This window comes from Cucumis sativus, chromosome 1, assembly GCF_000004075.3.
Source record: "Cucumis sativus cultivar 9930 chromosome 1, Cucumber_9930_V3, whole genome shotgun sequence".
Classification (NCBI taxonomy): domain Eukaryota; kingdom Viridiplantae; phylum Streptophyta; class Magnoliopsida; order Cucurbitales; family Cucurbitaceae; genus Cucumis; species Cucumis sativus.
In genome coordinates this window covers 25,663,370-25,685,136 of record NC_026655.2, presented here as the reverse complement: position 1 = coordinate 25,685,136, position 21,767 = coordinate 25,663,370, and the positions used below count along the sequence as shown (strand labels likewise).

Below are 21,767 nucleotides of genomic sequence, written 5' to 3'. Positions count from 1 at the left end.
AACCTCTTTCAAAATGTTACCATTTGTATTTTGAGTTTTGTTTCAATTCCGTCTAACTATTTCTTTTAAGATTTATATTTTTAATTTCAATTTTATACTAAATACTTATTATTTCAAGGATCATTTTTAAAAGTATCAAAATAAATTAAAATATTTACCGATTATAGCAAAATTTTAGATTTTATCAATGATAAAAATTGACTTCTATCGTTACTGGTAATTGATAGAAGCATATCAGTAGCTATCAATGTTTATCATTGATAAAATCTAAAATTTTTACTATATGTTATAAATATTTTGTCAAAATTGATATTTTTGATAATTTTCCTTTTTTTTATAGGTGATTAGATAATAATTAATTTAAAAGAACTTTAATTAAGTTTCACTATTTTACTCAAACCTAATATTTAATGTAGATTAGTCTTCTAACATAGTGACTAAAAACGATGATAAAAGCTTCTTTGTAATCTAAGGAAAACATGTCATTTTCAAAAATAAATAAATAAAATAAATGATTTGTGAAATTTTATAAATAAAAATTAAATCCAAACATCAAGTAAAATATAGTTCAATCATAAAAAGAATTATATAATCAACCAAAATGTTAAGAGGTTTGAATCTCCTTCTCTATCGATTGAACTAAAAATAATAATAGTAAAGTCGGTGGTCAATACGAGCATAACTGAATTGTTGAAGCATCTAGAAAAATTAAATTAGAGACAACATGAACATACTTTTATTAAATTGATTAAGACATATATACTTTTCGTTTTTCTGAAGTCGTATACCCCAAGTGGTCTTATAGATCAGAATATTGGTTCTCAAACATTACATACAATTAGGGGATTAAATTGAAATTATGTCTAATAGAATACTTTGAAAAATACCAAAAATGTCGTCGTCAATACACTATTAAGTACAAGATTGTTTTTCTTAAATCGTATACCCAAATCTAAACGATCTTTTTTTATTTTTTTATAAAAATTCTTTATACACGACTGTCTAGAACATTTATAGATGTGGTCTAGAATGTGGTAGCTAATAAGGTCTTGAAGTTAATAGCATGAGTATGATCAAACCTCAAAAAGTAATATGGAATGAAATCACAACTAGATGATTTGAACCTATGGATCACTTTATTAATAAATGAATGATATTATTATTGATAAAAGTTGGAGAATGAAACAAACAGCCCCAACCACAAAAGTATTTAATTCACAAATGGAGATCTGTGTAATAAGTAGCTATGAATAACAGTCGATCCTCCAAAAATCTGAAGCCCGATTGAAAGGTCATCTTCAAATTATGAAATGCACAGATTCAACCTTGAAATACAACATAGATACATGGAATCTGAAAAATTGAACATATCTTCTTCTTTAGGGTGCATCAGCAGCAACCCCATGATGATTTAAAATTCATAACACAACTTAAATAAACACTTCACTCCGAGTCATTCAGAATGGGAACAATAAGTGGCTTCATTTGTGCAAGATATACAATTGCCCACCTAGATTCAAACAAATGCAAAGAAAAAACATCAACAGTCATTACACATTATACATATTTAGTGTTTAGTAATAAAATAATAGATACTGTGGCAAGAGTAGCTCAGTTTATAGATTCAATAACAGGTTTCAAAAAGAGATCGTGGCGTTAAAGATATACTATCCGAAAGGATACTCCATAACAGACATAGAGACTATTCTTCAACAAAATGTCTGGAAAAATCATGGGTGAAAACTGAACCTAGAGGCTTATTGATGCTAGGCTGGATCATTTCACAATGAGAAGCCTATATTCTATAATTGTACATTCTGGTTAGATGGAGATGAAAAAAAACAAAAAATGGTAGCCAGTCAATTTTAGATGGAATCCAGTACAATAACAAGGATTTTGTAAGTTTCTCTGACTGAAACTTCATCAAAGATTTGAACATTTCAGTAAAGAGGCATTTGAAGGTCCATTGTCAATAGAAAATATTGCGCACAACCATATCCAACGCGATCGACCAATAGACATTTCATAAATAAAAAGTTAAGACACAAAAAACTTACATCATCCAGCAGCATATTGTTGCAGTAATGATCAAAGTAAGATGAAACCTGCATTCAAGAATAGCAAATTAGCCAATGCAAAATTATAAAACTACTTCGAAAAATTACGCAAATGCCAAGGGGTTAATGGTTAAAAAATAACATAACCATTCAATTGTTGAATGGCTAAGAGGTCTTCAAATGAGTATCAAGATACCAAGGAAGTCAGATGCATGAACAAAAGTCTTTCCTAATTTTTGTTGTTAACCGTTAAGTGCCTGACGAAGCAAGCAAATATAACCTTTTTAAGGAATTGAACATAATTTAGACCGCTATAAGACTTAATGAGAGGCTTTCATCTCTCATATAACACTGTTCCAAGGGTGAGTATTGATGTGGCTGAAAAGACTAGCAACCAGAGAGAGGCTAGAAAAACAAGCATTAACAATGTTTTAGTAAGTACATTTTAAGTTCTGATCAGTATTCAAACCACAAAAAAACTTTATCATTAAGCTTACCAATGGCATACCCTCAACACCAAGATAGAAAACATTTGTATACTTAAACCAAGAACAACATAGTTCGACAAGATAAATTCCAATCAATCATTTTCCAAAATGACGTTACGTTTCCTCAACTAAAGTAACAACATTTTATAGAAATCCTGACATCCTTCATTGACTACCAAGCGTCTTCAAATTTCACATCTTTTTGTCAATATTGTTCCATCCTACTCAATCTCCCATACATCTTCCCTAATTTTGTACATTCCTATGTTAAATCATAGAATCTCATATTACAATATCAATAGCGCTTGATAATACCAGCTTAGACACAAATACAAGCGCCTAAATCTTCAGTATGAAAAAATGGCAGTCATTGGATAAATACCAAAAAGAAAAAAAGAAGGAATAAATGTCTAAATTCCAACAACACAAGGATTAGGGTACAGTACAACCTAATCAAAATGATTATGGGCAACAGAACTTAACAAAGTTGCATAGAATATGAAAATCGAAAATAGTTATAAGCAAAAACGAATAGTTTGTGACCGAGTTAAATGATGTATCGGATGAACTAATTTCCTCTAGATCCACAACCCAAGACAAGTATGAAATTAGAGAAAGAGAATCGATAAAGAACAAGGGAGTTTACAAATTAGTTGAAGCGCCTCTATTACAGCAAATTAGGGTGCAAAAACAAGCGATGACTCCAATCACGGAGAAAATCAGGGATGTGATCAAGAATCCCATTGTTAATCCCCTCTGTTCGACCTAGACCGCGCAATCGAAAGATCAAAACCTCCGGAATCAAAAGAAGAACAGGCAAATTAAGATGTGGATTGAATTAAGCAAAAAGAAGTAGGGGAAGAGAAGAATCTGAAAAAAGGGGATTCGTTTGATTACCCAGAAACAAGATAAAAATTTCTAATTAACCAAAAAGATAAAGTTTGAATAACCAAAGTAAGAAATTTCATAATCATGTGAAAAGGAAAACACAATATAATTTGTCACTCGACTAATTTATGATTATTACTTTAGTAATTAGACTTCCTGTGATAATTAATTTGGTTTTTCATCTTAATTGTGATTATTGAACATGTTAATTGTGATTATTAAAAAAATTAATTAGATGGAAGGTAAGCTTAGTTCTCAAACATGAAAATCGACAAATTATCAAATGATATATTAGAGAACGTTTGGAAAAATGTTGAATTATGGATGAAGGGTTAGAGTTACGATCAACTTACTATTATGATACTATGTGTTTGAAAAAAGGGTTTTAGGGTTACGATAGAGATGTTTGAGATAAGAGTTACGTACGTTGTGTTAATGAATTTTTTTAAAAAATTCGTATTCTAATTTAAATACACAAATTTTATATATTTAATTTATCAAATTGTCTTATTTTTGTAAAATATTTTTTAGTAATTTTTTTAAATGAGAAGTCCATTTTTATGTAATCCTTGTGTGCCAATAAATTATTTTCTAAAAGAAATTTTGTATTCTAAAATTAATTTTCACCATTAAATTGATTTTTTTTAAAAAAAAATCTTATACATTTAAAGTTCACTTACGTTTTAAAATATTTGTTATATAGTTTGTAGGTTATCTAAGAATTCAAACGTTATTTAATTTGATTTTGTCGTGAATTTTTACAAAATTAATAAAATTTATTTTTCTAGAAATTCATTTAACTCAAATTTATAAGAAATAGTTTAGATATAGATAAATAATTGGTTTTAAAATAAAATATTTGAAAAGATGAAAATCAAATAAAAGACATGAAATAATAAAATTTTAAAAAAGTTAAATACGACCGCTAAATACGTAGACTACTTGCAATTAATATCTAATTAAAATTAATTTCATAAATAAAATAAATTAAAAAACAATATTTTTTTAAAGATTATTAAATTAATTAAAAACAAATGTCGTTTGATAAATAAATGAAATAATAAAACTACGAGTAAGTTTAAAAGGTTTAGGGCTATGAAAAGTTAAAGAGGGATATGATAAGCCTAAAACAACGGTTATGATAACCTTCCTCCAAACAAGAGTTAGATTACTCTAACTCAATCCCACATATATAACCCTTGGGCCAAACAACCCCAAAGTTTTTATATCACATTCATATATTTTAACTATTTAACTTATATTTTAATATATTATGTATTTGAGAAGTTTTTCAAATATAGAAAAATGAATCAAAATAATTACTCGATAGAGCATCATTTTAGATTCTATCAGTAGACAAACACAATAGAAATCTATTTAAATAGTAAGAGAAGCTTGTTGATGTCAATCTTCATAAATTCTAAAATTTAGTTATATTTCATCAATTTCGGAAATATATGTATTAATAAAGGTGCAAATACATTGGAATTGTGCTTTTCTAATTTAGCTGGGTGTTGCAAAATTGGACACTGAAAGGCCATAGCATATTTTCTTTGATTGATAACTTTAATGACTAAGAGGATGCCTTTGCAAAATGCCTAACCTTGATTGAGACATTCACGTTATGATCACTTTTGGATTCACTTTTGCAAAAAGTGTAATCATATTTTGTACTTTTCTTCAACATTTGTATTGTATTCATACATTACAACTTCGACCAATGATCGAATTCATTACATAAGCTCCCAAATAAATAAATTTGGGTCTAAATCCGGGATCAAAGTTTTGAACCCAAGAATGGATTTTCTTTCTATATACATAGCAATCTTTTTTCACTATCTACAGTGGTATAAAAATGGTGTTTGATTTTGGTATTCTTCTCCATTTATTCTCTGGCCAATTCGATCACTATGTGTGTACGTTCAGTCCGAGATGCAGAGTTACTAGCCCGAGTTTGGCGAGTGGTTCAAGCAACTCGAGATGAACTATATAATTTGTGGAATCTATGTGTATATAGTAAAACTAGAAAGAAATACGAGGCATGGCTGAGCTTAGCTGTAGGCAGCCTCAATATGGATTTTTTTTTTTTTTTTTTTGTGTAATCATGATCTCTTAACCAAAGAGATACCATCAGGATTGCCACCCCATTCTTCGAAAATCACTAAGATATTCCCGCTCGGTTTCAACCAAGCTCGAGGAACGTGGTACCTGAAATTTCAAAAGTTTTATCATAAGAAACGAGTACGAATGGCAGATAGACAACTTATAAATTAGTATGTAGGGGTTAAGTCCTTTTACCATCTTTGTGAGGGCTCTCCACAGCTAAAATGACATTTCTTCTCAGTAAAAATTCCACCATAGTAGCATTTGCCACAACTACCTCGTGCAGTATATGCAGGCCAATGACGTCCGATGCTCTCACCGTTAATCCATACTTGACCTTTACCCATGCTGCCCATATCTAAAGCTAACGGTTCGTTGCCTCCCGGAGCATTGAAAGTCGTCTGCATATACAGTTTATAACAGAAGCTTGCATTATATTAGGATCGAAATGGTCTTTGTCAATGGAGAAATGTAGATATTTAAGAACGTTCATTTGAATTTCTCTCACCTTGTACCATGTGAGGGGTTGTTTTTGAGACACCAATGAGCCTGTCATCCATTCAACAGAGCTACTTCCACTAACAGTATGAAGATTCAAGGCTTCTCCTTTCAAGCCAACCTACTCATGAGTAATTAATGTAATTTAGATTCTCTAGCTTCTAAAAACTTTCATATTATTGCCACCACATTGAATGGATACATTGGTGTAGTAATGTACCTTGTAAGACCATTTATATCCAGACATGTCTCTTGTACCCTCGTTTAGACCCTTCAACGTGACAGGACCTAAGATGCCAGCATTCCAAGTCTCAAAATGAACGCCAACATTCTGACATCAAGCAAGCGGGGAAACGTAAATCAAATTTGAATCTATGATAACTTTAAAGAAAAGCCTGAAATAAGAAACCAAAGCAACTAACCGGGAGACCGACAGCAACACTCAACATTGAAAGCTTGTTAACTCCTGGCCTTAAGTTAACATATTTGCTGAATGTTAATTTGGGATTATCCAACCCCCCATATACAGTTCCTATATTCAGAATATAATAACATTATGATGTTAGAATTAGAATCATTTAGTTGATGCTAGAAGGATATGTAAGGAGAAAAAACACGTTTATTGTCATGTACCAGATAGTTGGCCATTTATGAACACATGCAAAGCATGCCCTGCTGAAAAGATGGTGAGAAGAGGCCATTGTCCACTTTTTAAGAAGCCTTCATTCGAGTCGATCCTTATACTGAGCAAGATAAACATGAGGTAGAGTAAGATATAGTTGATTTATTACAATATTTTTTGATAAAATGTTCGACAGAGAGCAGAACTGTGGGGTGGAGAATTTCTTACTCTGTCATATACCACAAATAATCTGTTGCATCCCTGGTGATACTTATTTGCTCTACTAACCCAGCCATGGTGGTTGTATCATCAGCATACGCAGAAGCAGTTTCTTCATTGTATGAATGCCATGAAAATGAACTAATTGGCGTCATCTTAGGCCAATAGGATGGAGCATTGACCTGTAAAGAATTATCTCGTTAAATGTCATTGTTTCAAAGAAAAAAAATAGAACAGCACATTTCGAACATTTTGAAGAGGTTAAAAGTTTCCTATCCATCAGCATATGTATTTTGTCATTCTGTTTCTTTAAACAATTATAATATATAATACTTTATAAACCATTTAAGCATACGTAGGTTAGATCTAAGCAGTTTGAATATTGTCTTACTTTTGCAGTGTTGAAAACGACAGTTTTGCAGTCAGGAAGGATGCTGACGGACCAAGGTGGCAGGTCATATGGATGATTTCCAAAGGTGACTCTTACAGAAGTTGATGGATCATAGTTTGCTAGAAAAGCAGCGCACTCCCCTGATCTTGTGTTGTAGACATGAGCCTTAAATAATCATAAAAACAGTTGAATTTAGACCATCTTGAAAAGAAGAATGCACCTATAGTTGGATAATTTTTCATTAGCTAAATCATGTTACTACCTCTTGCTTGCTTCCTAACGATGACACCGTAGGATCTACCGATACTAAAGCAGGTTCACATAACTTGATGGCTTTGTGCAGATCTCTCAGATGACCCCATTTTGGTTGTCTTATTAGGCCTACCATATCCAAGAAAAATTATGAGAGTAAAGAAGATATCAGAGAATCTAATGGAAATATATGAATCTATGATACCATACTCTGTTCTTTTTTCCTCCTTTTCTTTTAAGGTATTTTGAGAATATACTTTTGGAAGCAACTATAATCACATGCTTACCATATTCATCGATCGGAGCATCATAATCATAGCTTGTAGCAATGAAAGGTCCACCGGCAGTTCGGCCAAAGTTAGTTCCTCCATGGTACTAACATGAGAGAAAATTGTGAAAGAGTTAAGGATATGATATCATTTCCATTGATCAACCAAACTTATGAGACGATCTCGATAGCTCTTTACCATATAATAATTAATGAGAGAACCACGATTCTGAATGAATCTTGCAACAGCATAAGCCAAGTCTTCAACTGGTCTATAAGGAACTGGGCCTCCAAACTCAGTGAACCTTGAATATTTCACGAATGAGAAGCATGTCAATTCTAATATTTTAAAAGTCAGAATTTCTTTGTCAAAATTTGGCGAATTCAAGCTGAATAAGTTACTTACCAACCAGTCCAGGCTTCTGTCCACATTTTGGGTTTATAAGCCTTGTTTGGTTCAAAGTTCTCACAGTAAAATCCATTGCAGGTGTCAATCTGAAGCAGAACCAAGCAAGTAGAAGCTTAGAGAGGAGAATATGGAAGGTGCAAGAAAAGTTTATTTTCAAGAATCTAATGGGTTTTTAATTAAAGTCAATACTTAAAAGAAGACTTCTATAAGAATGGATAGCATTTTAAGTTTTTAACTTGTCTAGAAACAAACAAAACAAAAACTTGAAAAGACTATTCTAGAAAGAGTAAAATATAAGGGGAAAAGAGAAGAATATTTCCTTTTCACCTTCAAAGGGTTTAAGACTGAGAATCAAGAAAAGGACAAATTCACATAGAGATTTAAAAAGAGTCACAAAATAAGAGTTTTCTATCAGAAGGCAAAGCATGGCCTCAAGTCATAAAGGGTAAACCTACAAATTAGGGGGAAAAAACAATCAAGATCAAGAACCGTTAAATGTTGAAATCCCACCAAAAAGAGAGGTTCACACACCACATTAAATATACGACTAATGGACTCATAAAAGAATAGCATCAAAGTTCTGTACTCCCTATTTTTCCATCCACAGTTCGAATAAGTCGCACAAACAACCTAGTACATGCTCCTCAACAACAAGGGAATCCCAAGAAGGGAAAAGAAACCCGTGACAGAAAGGGATCAAAGTAGCTTACCATAGGGTCAGGGGCATCCTCTTGTTTGCACATCACCCATGGTACTCCAGTGTCAAGACCTAACGCCATTTGAGCAGCCCATTTGGTGTAAGATTTACCAGGGGCACCTATTTCCCACTCCACTGGTCCGTATTCATTCTCAATCTAACACCCCAAAACATTACAAAATGAGAAAATTTTGAAAAATAACCTAAATACAAACTGTAAAATTCGTCACTGTAAATTTGTTTTAACTGAATGATCAATTTGCAATAAACCCAGTTTTGAAACCAAGAAAAGCCTCTTGTTTATGTGTTTGTTGGATGTTACCTGAGAAAGAATAATGGGTCCTCCTTGGCTATGATATAACTTCTCCCCCTTCATCATACTGACAATCTTCGCAGTGAATTTTTGCATAGCCGCCTTCATTAAAGACCATTAAATCCATTACTCAAGAGTAAACAGTACACAACTCATAAATTTATTTGTTTCGACATAGAAATAGAGAAGAAGAATAACTGAGAAATGCCCATGGACATTCCAGAACTTTTCCTTACCTTGAAGGGTCCATTGTCAGTCCTAAAGGCAATCCCAGGAACATACTTTAACCAAACAGGAAATCCACTGAATCAATTAAATAAAGTAAAGATAAATTAATCAGAAACAGACCCACATGAAGACAAATTATTAACAAAGATTCCAGTAAATATCCATCATAATAGTTTTTACCCAAAGTTCCATTCTGCACAAACATATGGACCAATCCTTAGATGAACATATAAACCTGCTTGTTGAACCAGCTTCACAAATCTCACCAATTCATATCTATCTTCAAAATAATACTGAAAATTTTCAAAACAAAAGACCAAAAGAATCAGCACAATCCAATCCCAGAAAAACCCAAATGCCAAAAACAAAATTATTCTCCATTTTACCTGTCCAGGAGAAGGTTCATGGCCATTCCAGAACACATATGTCTCAATAACATCCAACCCTCCATCTTTAGCCTTCTGAATAAGGTCTGGCCACATCTATAACAACCAAAAGAAAAAGACCCAAAAACAAAAAAATGATTAGAAAGAGAAATAGAAACAAGCCCGTGATTCACATTGGAAGTATTCGAACCTGAGGAGTGCTTCTTGGGTAATGAATGGAACCAGAAATCAAAATTCTTCTCTTGCCATCGATGACTAAGGCTTTGTGATCATAAGTTACAGAAGCCATTACAGAAGAACAAACCCACAAAACCAAACCCAAAAACACTACCATAATCTTTGACATTTTCAACATATTCCGAGTTCTCAACACAAATTTGTGTTAACATTCAAGAGGGTTAGTCTCTTTTCAGTTTGTTTTGCCTTCTGTGTATTGGAATGATTCTTTTGAGGAAGAAAACAGAGAGAAACAGAATGGGGAATGAAAATGTAAGAAATTTGATGGAATATAGAGTGCCTATGGTGCAAGAGAGAGCTCCTTTTTAAGCATTTGTAGCATAAGAAAGAGAAGGGTGGGGGCCATTTTTACTGTCTTTTTGAGGAAATGCTTCTGCTTCTGCCATTTTCAAACTACCCTTTAGCAAATTGGTTTTTTTTTTTTTTTTCTTAAGAAGTAATTCTACTAGATTTAAATTTTGGATTAAATAAATTATTATTATGGGATCTTGCCTGAAAATTGTATTGGCTTTTTAAATTAATTTATTATACTATCATTTCATATGAATATGGATAGCTAAGTGTGAAGAACAATAGACTTGTGGTGAAGCGCTTGGAATATAATAATTTGTAAATTTGAGGAACAAAAAAAGTGTATGGACTTTGCACTTTATAGTTTTGGCATGTTTCAATTTTTATTCAAAAAAAAAAAAAAAACTTTGGCAACCTTCCTTAATCCGATCATCTTTGTTAAGTTTGATAGTTGAATTATTTGCTCCAAAATTGTACGTTTCTAGATTTGAAAATATTTAAACTTTAATCTTTTGAATAATTGAAGACATATTTGGGATCAACTACAACATAAATGATATCAAACGGATATATTAATTTTGTTTTGTATTGTTCAAATTCAATTTTTGTATGTGCTTCTCGAGAATGTGTAGCCATACTTAATTTTCTAGAGGACAATTTTTCTTCAAAATCTGGAATATGATAAATGCCAAAGTTAAATGGTTCTTAAAACAAATTCCAAAGTAAGTAAGTGAAAAAAATCAAAATCAAACTATATACTCATTAATGATCTTGATCTCTTTTTTTCCCCTAAGAGAGTGAACAACAAAAGTAACTTTGTAATATTTAATTGATATTTTATCCCCTAATGACCATTATAATTTTATTTTAATTCAACACCTTTTTCTTAACAAAGTGAAGTTGTAGCCAATTTTTCAAGGATTTATATATAGATAATAAATATGACAAGGATCTGACTTTATTGTAACAAATATGTGCATTTTCCTCATTTTACTTTTTATAAATATCTATCTATATATATTCAATTTATTTAATTTGTTTTAAAATATAACAAGTTCATTAACTTTTTTTTTTTATCTTCTCATTTGGCTTTAATTAAAAAAAAATTATCTGTTATATTACTTAAAATAAAATTTTCCATTTTTAATTATAATATTTTTTTAGATTTTATGGATGATATTTATTATCTAATAAATTGGCCTATTAGCTCAGTTGGTTAGAGCGTCGTGCTAATAACGCGAAGGTCGCAGGTTCGAAACCTGCATGGGCCATTTTTATTTTTAATTTTTTTAATCTCTCTCCTATTATCTAATATATTTTTTAAAAAAATCTTAACATTAATTTGGGGTAAAAAAACAACTTAATAAAGGAAATGCTTCTTTAATTACTTAAACAATATATTCTCTTTAAAAAATCCCAACATTAATTTCGTGTAAAAAAAGTAATTTAATAAAGGAAATGCTTCTTTAATTAAGTAATCAAATTACTTTATTGGAAGAAAAAAACAATTTAAAGAAAATGACACACAACCACGTCATTAAATCAATTTCCCACTACAAAATCCAACCTTCACAACATTTAATCAAATTATTAATTACTCACTTAATTTCAAATTAATTATCTTTAAATTTTATATCTTCATTGATGTTTTACTCGAGACATTAATTATTAATTAAGAAAAGTTTCAAAAATTCTTATGTTATACCCCATTTCAAATTTATGTTAAACTATATATATATTTGTTTGAATCATTTTGAGTTATAATTTACTTAACTCAACAATCTTTTTCAGGTTGACTAATATTAATTGATTATTACTTACATAAGAAATTATATTATATTGTTAATATAATAAATAACTCATAAAAAGTTAACCAAACAAGAGACGTTGACTCGAAATTTTTTAAAATTATATCGAATTGAAACCACGGTTCAAGATAATTAATTTTTAATTTTTAGAGAAATATCACTTTCTACTATAACATCTTACCTCAATTCTAACTCTAAACTTATAATTTTGGTCGAACTACATGAATTAATATTACAATTTTAACCTTAAACTTTAGAAAATGTTTTGAATCTAACCTTCTATCAATTTATCATTTCAAATTTTGTTATTTTTTTTCTGACATGCTTTCAATTGAGAATAAAAAAAACAACATTAGAGTTAAATTTATAAATTGAAAAAAATAGTCACCCAAATTACATAAACTAAACAAGGTTAAATTCATAACACTTGATCTAAGTTCATACCCAACTCCAATAAAAGTAAAAGTTTAGAATTCAAATAATACAAAATTGAAAAATATGAAATCAATTTTTATAATCTATAAATTAAAATATTATTTTTTTTTCAAATTTAATTTAATTTAATTTTTAAAGTGAACCAAAAATTCAAAATGTATTTGGTATATAAGATAATAAGATAATAAGATAAGGAGTAAAGGGCCATCACTAAAATTCAGCGGATAAGGCAAATTGGTGCTTTGTCAGCATGACCATATGACGTGGCTGCTTTTTTGCTTTGACTTGAAAGGTTATCAAGTTCAATTTAGAGCTTACCAATCACACACGTGGCAATCATGGATTGCTAAAGTTTATAACTAATGCACGAGTGGTTTAGTATGAACAAATTGAATGGCTACAAAATTAAAATACGAAATCTCTAATTTTAAGTTTTGAATAATTAAGGCATGCTAGATGAGTATTAATTACTTGATTATTGACTATTCAATACTATTTAATTAGTACTAAATTGTAGGTTAGTTAAATAACTTAATTTAATATTTTTTATAGCTTCAATTTTAAAAGTTTTCTAAACCAAAAAAATTACTTCTGTAATAATTTGAATTTTGAAAATAAAATATGTTTTGTATCCTTTTTTTTTTAAGTGAAAAAGTTTACGTGAAAACAAAAATAATTTTCTTAAAATGTTTTTTCTTTACAGTTTTAGAAATTAAATAAAGTACTAATAGATAATTTTTTTAAAAAAGTTGAACGACAGTTTTTTTTAAAAAAAATAAAAACAAAATTTAAATATTATCAATTGATAATTAGAACTTATATTTTATTTGATGGAAGCCATTTAAAATTTTTTGTTTTGATTTATTTGTTGCTTGAGCTTATTATAATTCAAAATTTTTACCACTTTATTTTATTTCAATCAAACTTATAATTATATATTTGAATTTTCCCCATATGCAATAATGATTCAGTTATATTTATTTTTTTCATAATTAGTAAGATGGATAGATCTACCAACTCATCAATACGAAGATAATTTATAAGATTTACTAAACCATATATGTGATTGAATTCGAGACCATTTAATTCATAACAACAAAAGTAATATCAACCCTTAAACTATCAGTACAAAATTAACCACCTAATCTAGATTATTCGATTTTATTTTTGATAATAATAAAACTACACAGTGAAAGTATCATTTTAATAACATATATTTTATGTTTTGTTCGATCATTTTAGTGCCTTGTAATTTAATCATAGTTTTTAAACTAAATTATTTGAAATTAATTTTCGATAGTTGAATGTAAATACTTTTTTTTCAAAAAATTAATAATAATAAACTAATAGTATATACTATTTTTAACCTTTAGTGTGAAGGAAGCTAATTTAAAAGGAAAGAAAAATAGAAAATATGGATGAAAATTGAACCTTAACCAAAAATAATGATGAAATGATAAATATATTCCTTGAAGCATAATATAGGAATAATGAGAAGAAGAATAATTAGAATCATAAGAAAGAAAACAATAAAGAAATGAACAAATTATGGTATTGGTGGGAAATTGATTAGTGGTATATGGACAATAATGGATGTGAAAGAAATTAGAATTTAATTTTTGCAATGAATTTGGTGAGGATTTTAATTAATAATATAGTTTCCAGCAAATATTTGTTATGATTTGTCAACATAAAATAAACATAAAGTCAAGTTTATGATACTTTTGATTTTCCATTATGACGGTTGTTAGGCCCTTTTTAAGACCATTTTTATTTGCTTCTTCCCTAGGGGCCGCCCCTATAATAATGTAATCTCAACCATTCTAATTTTACATCAAATCACGTTTTAGCCACCGTATATATATACACCGTACATCAAAATAGACTATTATTTATATCTACATATATCCTAATTTTTCTATGTATGATAAATATTTTCAAAATTTTTGTTATTTAAAATAGTTTATCTTTTTTTTTTTTTTGTAAAAAATTGATAATCATTATACCTTTGATTTTTTAATTATAAAAATTGAGTCAATATTAGATGCCTAAATTGTAACAATTTTAAGTTTGAGAATCTAATTTTAATACATACCTAAATTTGAGGGCCTAATTTTTTAATTGATTAATTGAAGGTGTAATTATAAATTTTTAATTACCACCATATATTAGAATAGTTTTTTGCCATTTGTGAAAAATGTTAATAGATTGCATTTTATATTTTAACAAATTAAAGATAAACAAACGACGTTACTAAATTTAAGATTTATTAAAATTACACAGAGTTAAAATATATAGATTACAAATAAAAATCAAATGCTCGCATTCTCTAACAGAGCATGTGTGTGCACGTACAATAGTCTAATATAATAGCTTTAGGTTGAGTACTTTATATGATTTTAATGACCCAGTAGAACGTAACAAACCAACGTCAACTAAACAAAAATATAAATCATTGTTTAAAAATAGATACGTAACTAAAGTCCACTGAACTTAAGAACAATAATAATTAGATGACAACAACTTATTTTAGAAGCAACACTAAAATAACATATAATTTATCAATTGAGACGTTGCGTCATTAGTAAGTTAACACTATAGAAATAGAATTGAAATATAAGCATCACTCCAATCACTATAATACAAGTAGTAATAGTCAACATATAAACCATAATAATAACATAAAAAGTTTGTACGATGTCATTTTTTTTCGTCGCATAGTTTTTTCTTCAACGTTACAACAAATAACATATAATAAAAGAATGGAGGGCATTGCATCATAGTGATCATTGAAAACAGTGTATCCCTAATTCATTATATGTCAAACTATAAATGTGAAACCCTAGCTACTAAAAGAATATTTAAATGTGAAATTATAGGTTATCTATCAATTTCCCAATTAATGGTGTAATTAAATAGGGAAATGAGAACATATGAATTAGGAATGAGTTAGAAGCATAATGAATTGGGAAAATAATTACATTCTCAAATGTAATAAATGAGACTTAATTAGTCAAAATTAGTTCATCTCTAATTTAATGAGAGTAATTTTTGTTGTTATTATTATATTGTTTAATGTACACATCGGTATCATACACATCACCCACTCACACCTAACACCTTTGCACAAATATCAATACATTTCTCTAAGATGTAGTTTGATTTTTTCTTTTTAAGGTTAAGTTATACCAAATATTCATGAATTAGGTAGATAATTTAAACTTTAGATTATGAAACGAAAAATAAGGGGAAATATTGTTTTGTGATGTATTAATCAAGAGTTTTAGTTACAACTTTTTTTAAAGTCGTCTATCCAATTATTCAGGATTCACTAACGAGATGTATTTAGCCTATATCTACGAGTAGAAAGAGAGTAAATATTATTATAGGAGTGAATGTTTCTAAACATAATATATAGTGTCATTAAGTTAGAGAGTTTATATATTGCTTCTCTAAACCCTAGGGTCAAAATCGTAAATGTCTACAACGGTTTCTTCGTACTAGACTGTTTGTAGTACATAAAAAAATCAAGACATTCCAACGATGATATTTAATTTGAAGAAATCAAATTGATTGACTTATAAAAATTTAAAGGTTTAACTATTGCAAGTTATAAGTTTCATACAATATATATATACAATGATGGAACAAAACTTAGATGAGATGGTAAGTTGATACATCACTAAAGTTCTTTCTTCGAAAAGTTGATATAGTTGTTTAGTCTAAAGTTATAATTAATTAATACAAGTTTGAATGATAGTTACCTAATTTTCTAGCATAACATTAACTTAAAGTTTTATTTTAACATTTAAACTTTGGAAATATTATATTATTAATCAGGGTGTTCATGTGTAGAGTGATTATGAAAATTTAAAGACATGTATTTTGCATAAAATTGTATATAAAAACTTATTAATTAGAAGTGGCATACTTTTTTAAACCAAAATAGATTTTGCTTGATATGTATCAATGGATCCTTAAAGACCCGATGTAAGAGTACGAAAAAGAATGGTAGCAATGATTTTAATGCTAAAACATAAATTGAAATGTTGTCACATCTTCTTGAAAAACTTTGTAAAATATGATAGACGAAATACATCATTGTGGGTTGCTTCTTTCTTTGGCTTCTTACATCAACAATCGGTGTTTGTGAAGAGCAATTAATTGATTCAAACGGGGGATCTCAATCACTATCGTATGAACTTGAAAAGAAATACTAAGAATTCATTGTCATGTTGTCCAAATTTACAAATTAATTAAGAAGTTGCATTAACTTGAAATCAAGCTTCATTTAATTAACGAAGACTTTAAGCTTACTTCAAACGTAATTTCATTTAAGATTGGAGAACAAATAATTTTAGATTCAGTGTGACTTCATTTTTTTAGTTATGAGTGTATTTTTTTTGTTGTTATATTTTACATAAGGGTTGATTATATATATATATATATGGTCATAGAGATGAAATGTTAACTACTCTATAAATGTAACCTCGAATGGAGGGCTTTATTTTGAGGCTTTATAATGTCATTTGTTGAAAAAGAGAGATTTGGAAATATGTAGTAAAAGAGTGTTTGAGCTATAAGTTTTCTATCCAATTTTATGGAGCTTAGATTTCATGTTTAGAGTCAATCAAGCTTGATTTTATTCATTGTACTTGTGGGAGTGATTCAAAGATTAAAGGTTGATGGGAGCCACTGGTTTTGTACGATCCCTAGTTTGTTTGATCATCTAAGTATTATGATATATATCCAATCAATTTTAAGGGGTCAAGAGAACATCTTGATTTGAGTTTTTTTTAGTAATAAATCTAAAGGTTTTGTTCCTCAACAAGGTTGTCCGATCCAATCCTCGAAAGCTACTTATCACTTGGTATCAAAGCTTATGTGTTACTTATCCATAATAAAATATTTTTAAGAAAATCACATCAGAATTGAAAGCGAGCAAAATGATGGGTGATCAAAATTACACATTGGCGTAGACAACTCTAATCGAAATCAACATCAAAAGAGGGTCAATTCTTATGACAAGCCTCTTAAGTCGTTGTAACCTAGTCTCTCTTCGAGTGGAATTCCTTTGACTTTTTTTTTCTCTGAAAAGATACAAAATAACACGTGTTGCCTAAAAGAAAATATTATTAAGGTAAATATACCGTGCTAACAAATAATATATAAAGTACTTAAAGTATTAGTTTGACAAATATTACTCATTTACAAAGTAAAGTTTTAGGGCAAAATGCACTTTGGTCCATCTATTTGGTCCTTCAAGTTTCAAACCAGACACTAATTTAGTTCTAATGTTTGCCTCGAAACACTCACTAAACTATATCATATATCGACATATATATATATATTAATTGGTCCCTTAACAAAACTTTATCAATTTGCAACAATTGGTCAATGAGAAATTATAAGGGACAATAATGTTGAGATGTTAGATGCTATAACTAAGGATGTAAGACGTTATTGGTGATGGGGTTGTCATCAATATCTTCATATCACTAAAGTCAAACTTAGAAGAAGGAGAAGTATTTTGTTTTATTTATTTTGGACAAAACTAAGTCCTACTAGCATTCATACTTGATGAACAAGAATAAAAATTACATTCAAAAATATAAAATTAGATAAACAAAAGTTTATCTAAACATTTAACATAAGTTCTAATTTAATTTTTCTTAATTCGTTTAAATATTTTATTTGAATTAAAACTTATTTTCGAATTTGGGTGAAACTTCAATTAAGTAAACATATATATAGAATTTGAATTTTGGTGGAGAAAGGTTGTTAATTATATAGTTTAGGCTATATAATTAATTAAAAAATGGGTAATTATAGATTGAAAAAAGAGGATGAAGTTAATTAGGGAAGAGAGTGATGATTTAGATAAATATATATGAAGTATTATTAGTTTTATTGTTATTTTGTTATATGATTTATGCATTAATTTTGTACGAAAAGACAAAACCTATTCATCTTCTTCGCCAAGGTACGTACTCGGTTGTCGACTCTCTCTCCTTCGGTTCTTCTTTGTTGTTCTTCAACGTTGCTTTCTTCTTCGTCCAAATCTTCTTGATGACTTCATCTCCCTTTCTCTAGCATATGCAAACCCGATCTATTTATGTATCTCTATGAGTTCCAGCTTAGATGTGACCATAAGTTGCATAAGAACTAGCTAGTACTACAACTTAACATCACAATCCTCTTAACAAACGCTAGATCGATCATCGTATTTGAGAAGATTATTTCTTCTACTTATTCACGTTTGATGAACGTCTTCAAACACAACTAAATAATTCGTTTAATATTACCCATGTTTAAGGTAATTGCGGTCAATATATAGATATATAAAAATCAACTTGCTGTTTGTCGTAATGAATGCACTTAATTAAATAATCCCCTAACAATATTTTTATTACTTTCTTTAGGTTAAAAATCAAATAGTAAAAGGTCAAACCAAAAGCATCACCCTTTATAACACAATTAATTTAGTGTCTTAATATGCATTAATGTAATCCACATTGACTTCTTTTGGATGAGTTGTTTGTTCAAATCTTTCCGATTGTCCTCAACATAACATCCTCTAAAAAAAATCAATAAACCTTTGATAATTATAATTACAATAATGATCATCCCAACGATGCATTGTTATTATTATGATTATGATGTGCAAATTAATATATTGCAATACATTAAAACATTATTGGAAAATCTCCATAATTAAGAAAATCCCGGATTTTCCCTTAATTAAAAAAAAAAAGATTTTCCACCCCCATTTTTTAATTCTCTTTTCTTAATATTAATTTTATGGTTTATTTATTATTTGTGTGTGAACTTAGAGAAATTCTTACATTAGCATCCAGCAAACTAAATGGACCCACCCCATTATCTATATTATAATAATAAAAATAACGGATTTCTCTACGTTCGGTAGATCCACGATACTTCGTTTTAGTTTTAGAAAAAATGTAATATGTTCTATCTTAAAAGACAAGTACTTTAAATATTCGAGGATTGAAATGAGTGAATTCGTTGTGTTCAGATCTACCATACAAATTGTCCGTTTGAATAATTTATGAATTATCTATATAATAATAATAATGATAAAATGATTATTATTATTTCAATTTTAGGTTTACGTAATTTCTTGGAAGGCAACGGTGTTGAGGTTTGAAATGACATATTTTATTTAACAAAATAATAATAAATAATAAAACAGCTAATTTCAAAGAGATTAATCCAAATAATACTTAGCTTGGCTTCACCATTTAATTTAATTTAATAAATTATAATAATAATGATTATGATATGTCACCACCACCAATTATTTAATTTAAGCCTTACAATTTTCAAATTTCCCAAATCAATCATTATTTTATTCACACTTCATTTCATCCAATCATCCCATTAATAAAACTTAATCTTTATCTATCTATCAATCTATCATAGAGTTTTGGCTTAAAATTTAAAACAAGTAATCTCATAATTTATGATACCAAAAAAAAAAAAAAATTGTTAAACGCGAAAGGAAATTGATCGAACCAAGAAAAAAAGATAAAACAATTGTATAAATCCTTATCGATCGGACTAAATAACAAAATACATCATTTCTTATCGAAAAGAAAAGGAATCTAAATTCATAAATATCCAAGTTTATGAATAGGGCTAGGGAAAGGATATATGGATTTTCTTAATCAAAGTAGGCCATATATATTATATTTTTGTTACAACATATTAGTATGATTTATGATATAAAGTTAGGAAGTAAAGGCTAAGGTCCTGTCTTCCATTTCTTGAAGCATCCGTGGATTATTCTTTGTTATCTAGAAGTTTATTTATTTTTTACTTTAAATAATAATAATAATAAATAACTTTGAAAAATGTATTGTTTATAAAAACACATACACAGATAGATATAGTATACATTATTTTTGTCGATGCATGAATCATATGGTCCAAGCTTACCTAATGAAATAAAGTCATAATTACATGCATTAAATAATTGGAATTCCAAATTCGTTTTTACTTGAAATATAAATATAAAATAGTTTTCCAATCACCAAAAAATGGGAAAAAGAAAGAAAGAAAAGAAAAATGGTTTTAGAAAAAGTGGAACACAAAAGGACCACACGGTTACCTTACCTTAGGTTGTAATAATATTATATGATTAACATTTGATACTACACGCAACTTGTTACCTCCATAATTATCCTTCCTTCTAACACACATCTCATTCTTTTTTCTTTTTTCTTTTTTTAAATTCACATCTCATAATTTCTTTATACAAAGAGATTAGTGTATAGTTTTTTTTTAATTGAGAAAAATTATTTCTAATGTTACGTTTATACTAATGATTTTTCAATAAGTCCAATAAACAAAAATATTTATAAAATATAACTAATAGAAGTCAAACAATGTCTATCCGTATCTACCGACAATAATTATGAAATTTCACTATATTTTATAAATATTTATATAATAAATGTCAATAGTTACTTATAGAACTAAAATTTTACTAAAGTATTCTGTAAGTCATTTTTAGATTATTCTTCCTTGCTTTTTTTATCCTTTTTAAGAATTTGATCCAAAATTCAACCCTTTAATTGATGATAATAAATTAAGAGAAAATAGATTAATTTTCAAAAATAAAAAACTAGAAATATATGAAATAGGCTTAAATTATTTAGGAAGGTAACAATAATTGAATGGAAAACAATCTCACATAATTTGAACTAAATCAAACCTTTAAAAGTGTAAAGTAAAAAATAATGGAGTTAGTAATCTAACTTGTGTTATTTTAAATGAATAGAGTAAATTAAAACAAAACCTTAGAGGAAGTGTTAGCATGAATTAATTAATTATTAATGTGGACTCAAATTAGGTAGAAGAAATTGAAGTTATAACAAACCTTCTCTAAGTTTAGTTATAAGGTTTCTTAGTGGACCATTTTTCTTTAAACCAAATTAGTGTCCAAAAACATCTTCCTCACTATCCATTTTTTTTTCAATTTTAAAATATAAGTAAATGAAAATGTATAATAATAATAAGACAAATCACGAGAAATTAAACAACCATATTTACTTTCTAGTGGGCGGATCCATAAATTTTGCTAACGAGACTTTATAATTTAGTAAAAATAACATGAAAACATGTAAAGAGGTTGTGTCGTTGAACAATTTTACC

The 21,767-nt window shown here is 28.6% G+C and overlaps 1 protein-coding gene, 1 long non-coding RNA gene and 1 other non-coding gene across 3 annotated transcripts; 1 reads left to right on the top strand and 2 right to left on the bottom strand.

Moving 5' to 3' along the window:
- Positions 1-1,139: 1,139 nt before the first annotated feature.
- LOC101210894 lies at positions 1,140-3,553 on the bottom strand. Its single transcript, XR_004214207.1, has 3 exons — positions 3,192-3,553; positions 2,058-2,105; positions 1,140-1,510 (listed from the first exon to the last, which is right to left on the bottom strand). It is a non-coding gene; the product is annotated as a V-type proton ATPase subunit e1 (long non-coding RNA).
- Positions 3,554-5,015: 1,462 nt separating this feature from the next.
- Positions 5,016-10,436, bottom strand: LOC101210653 (beta-galactosidase). Its single transcript, XM_004135664.3, has 18 exons — positions 10,010-10,436; positions 9,820-9,915; positions 9,614-9,726; positions 9,442-9,508; positions 9,215-9,307; positions 8,906-9,049; positions 8,193-8,281; positions 7,986-8,091; positions 7,806-7,893; positions 7,529-7,647; positions 7,267-7,431; positions 6,885-7,057; positions 6,668-6,777; positions 6,457-6,566; positions 6,255-6,365; positions 6,045-6,155; positions 5,732-5,937; positions 5,016-5,641 (listed from the first exon to the last, which is right to left on the bottom strand). Exons 1-18 carry the CDS (start codon positions 10,172-10,174, stop codon positions 5,536-5,538), a joined length of 2,172 nt encoding a protein of 723 aa, XP_004135712.1. The 5' UTR covers positions 10,175-10,436; the 3' UTR covers positions 5,016-5,535.
- A 1,108-nt stretch (positions 10,437-11,544) lies between these two features.
- On the top strand, positions 11,545-11,618 carry TRNAI-AAU. The gene has a single exon. It is a non-coding gene; the product is annotated as a tRNA-Ile (tRNA).
- Positions 11,619-21,767: the final 10,149 nt, after the last annotated feature.